Source organism: Bison bison, unplaced genomic scaffold (assembly GCF_000754665.1).
Source record: "Bison bison bison isolate TAMUID 2011002044 unplaced genomic scaffold, Bison_UMD1.0 scf7180017864482, whole genome shotgun sequence".
Lineage (NCBI taxonomy): Eukaryota > Metazoa > Chordata > Mammalia > Artiodactyla > Bovidae > Bison > Bison bison.
The window spans coordinates 7,339,345-7,340,629 of NW_011495042.1; the positions used below are offsets into that span (position 1 = coordinate 7,339,345).

General features: G+C 70.4%; 1 protein-coding gene across 1 annotated transcript in view; it reads left to right on the plus strand.

Annotated features, from left to right (window-relative positions):
• The window catches only part of IQSEC1 (IQ motif and Sec7 domain 1), a 51,862-nt gene that overhangs the window by 27,311 nt on the left and 23,266 nt on the right, over positions 1 to 1,285 (plus strand). Inside the window, 1 exon segment of the mRNA XM_010862530.1 lies at positions 1 to 564. This exon segment is cut by the window's left edge and continues 8 nt beyond it. Within this exon segment, the coding sequence (XP_010860832.1) occupies positions 1 to 564 (564 nt within the window).

Consider the following 1,285-nt stretch of genomic DNA (forward strand, 5'->3'; position numbering starts at 1 on the left):
CGTGGCCCACAAGGACGACAAGGGGGACACGGACACCAGCTGCCGGAGCACGCCGTCGCTGGAGCCGCGGGCGCGCGTGGAGCACCTGCCCCTGCTCACCATCGAGCCGCCCAGCGACAGCTCCGCCGACCTCAGTGACCGCTCTGACCGCAGCTCGCTCAAGAGGCAGAGCGCCTACGAGCGCGGCCTGGGCGGGCCACAGGGCAGCCCCAAGCACGGCCCCCACGGGCCCCCCAGGGGCCTCCCCCGGGAGGAGCCGGAGCCGCGGGCCCGGCCGCCGCGGCCCCTGGACGCCCACCTGGCCATCAACGGCTCGGCCAACCGGCAGAGCAAGTCCGAGTCGGACTACTCCGACGGCGACAATGACAGTCTCAACAGCACGTCCAACTCCAATGACACCATCAACTGCAGCTCGGAGTCGTCGTCCCGCGACAGCCTGCGCGAGCAGACGCTCAGCAAGCAGACCTACCACAAGGAGACGCGCAACAGCTGGGACTCGCCCGCCTTCAGCAACGACGTCATCCGCAAGCGGCTCTACCGCATCGGCCTCAACCTCTTCAACAAGTGAGCGCCTGGCGCCGCGGGGCCGGGGTCGTTGGGCCCCGGGTGGCGGGCAACCTCTTCAACAAGTGAGCGCCTGGCGCCGCAGGGCCGGGGTCGTCGGGCCCCGGGTGGCGGGCAACCTCTTCAACAAGTGAGCGCCTGGCGCCGCGGGGCCGGGGGTCGCCGGGCCCCTGAGGGGGGCGTCCCTGGCCCTCGATCGGCTGAGGACCGCGCATCCCGGAGCCATCGTGGGCACCCAGGGAGCCCTCGAGACTCTTGTCTGCCCCCAGGCTGCGGCCGGAACACTGCGTGAGCAGGGAGGCTGTCCTGTACTCTGTCCCTGGAGCCCGCCTGCCTGCTCTGGGCCCCGCCAGTCCCAAGGCGTCTCAGACCCTCCTGGGGGAGGCTGGGGGGACTTGGGGGCCCCCGAGCTCCCCTCATCCCCGGCAGGCGTTGTGTCCTGACCCGGAAGTCCCAGCCGGGTGGATAGGTGGGGGCCAGAAGAGCTGCCTGCCTGGACCAAGCACCTTGGTCTCTGGACTCTTCCTGGCGCTGCCGGCCCTCTGCCGTGAGCCACATACCAGCCTCCCTTCGCATGTCTGGATGCGTGACTCTGGTCCTCACACTTCCTCTCTGTGTGTCCCCCGTGGGTGCGACCCCCGCAGCGGCCTCATCTGTGTGAGTCACGGGGTGTGAGCTGGAGATGAGCCCGTGTGGAAGGAGCTCAGAGAGTGCCGGGCCC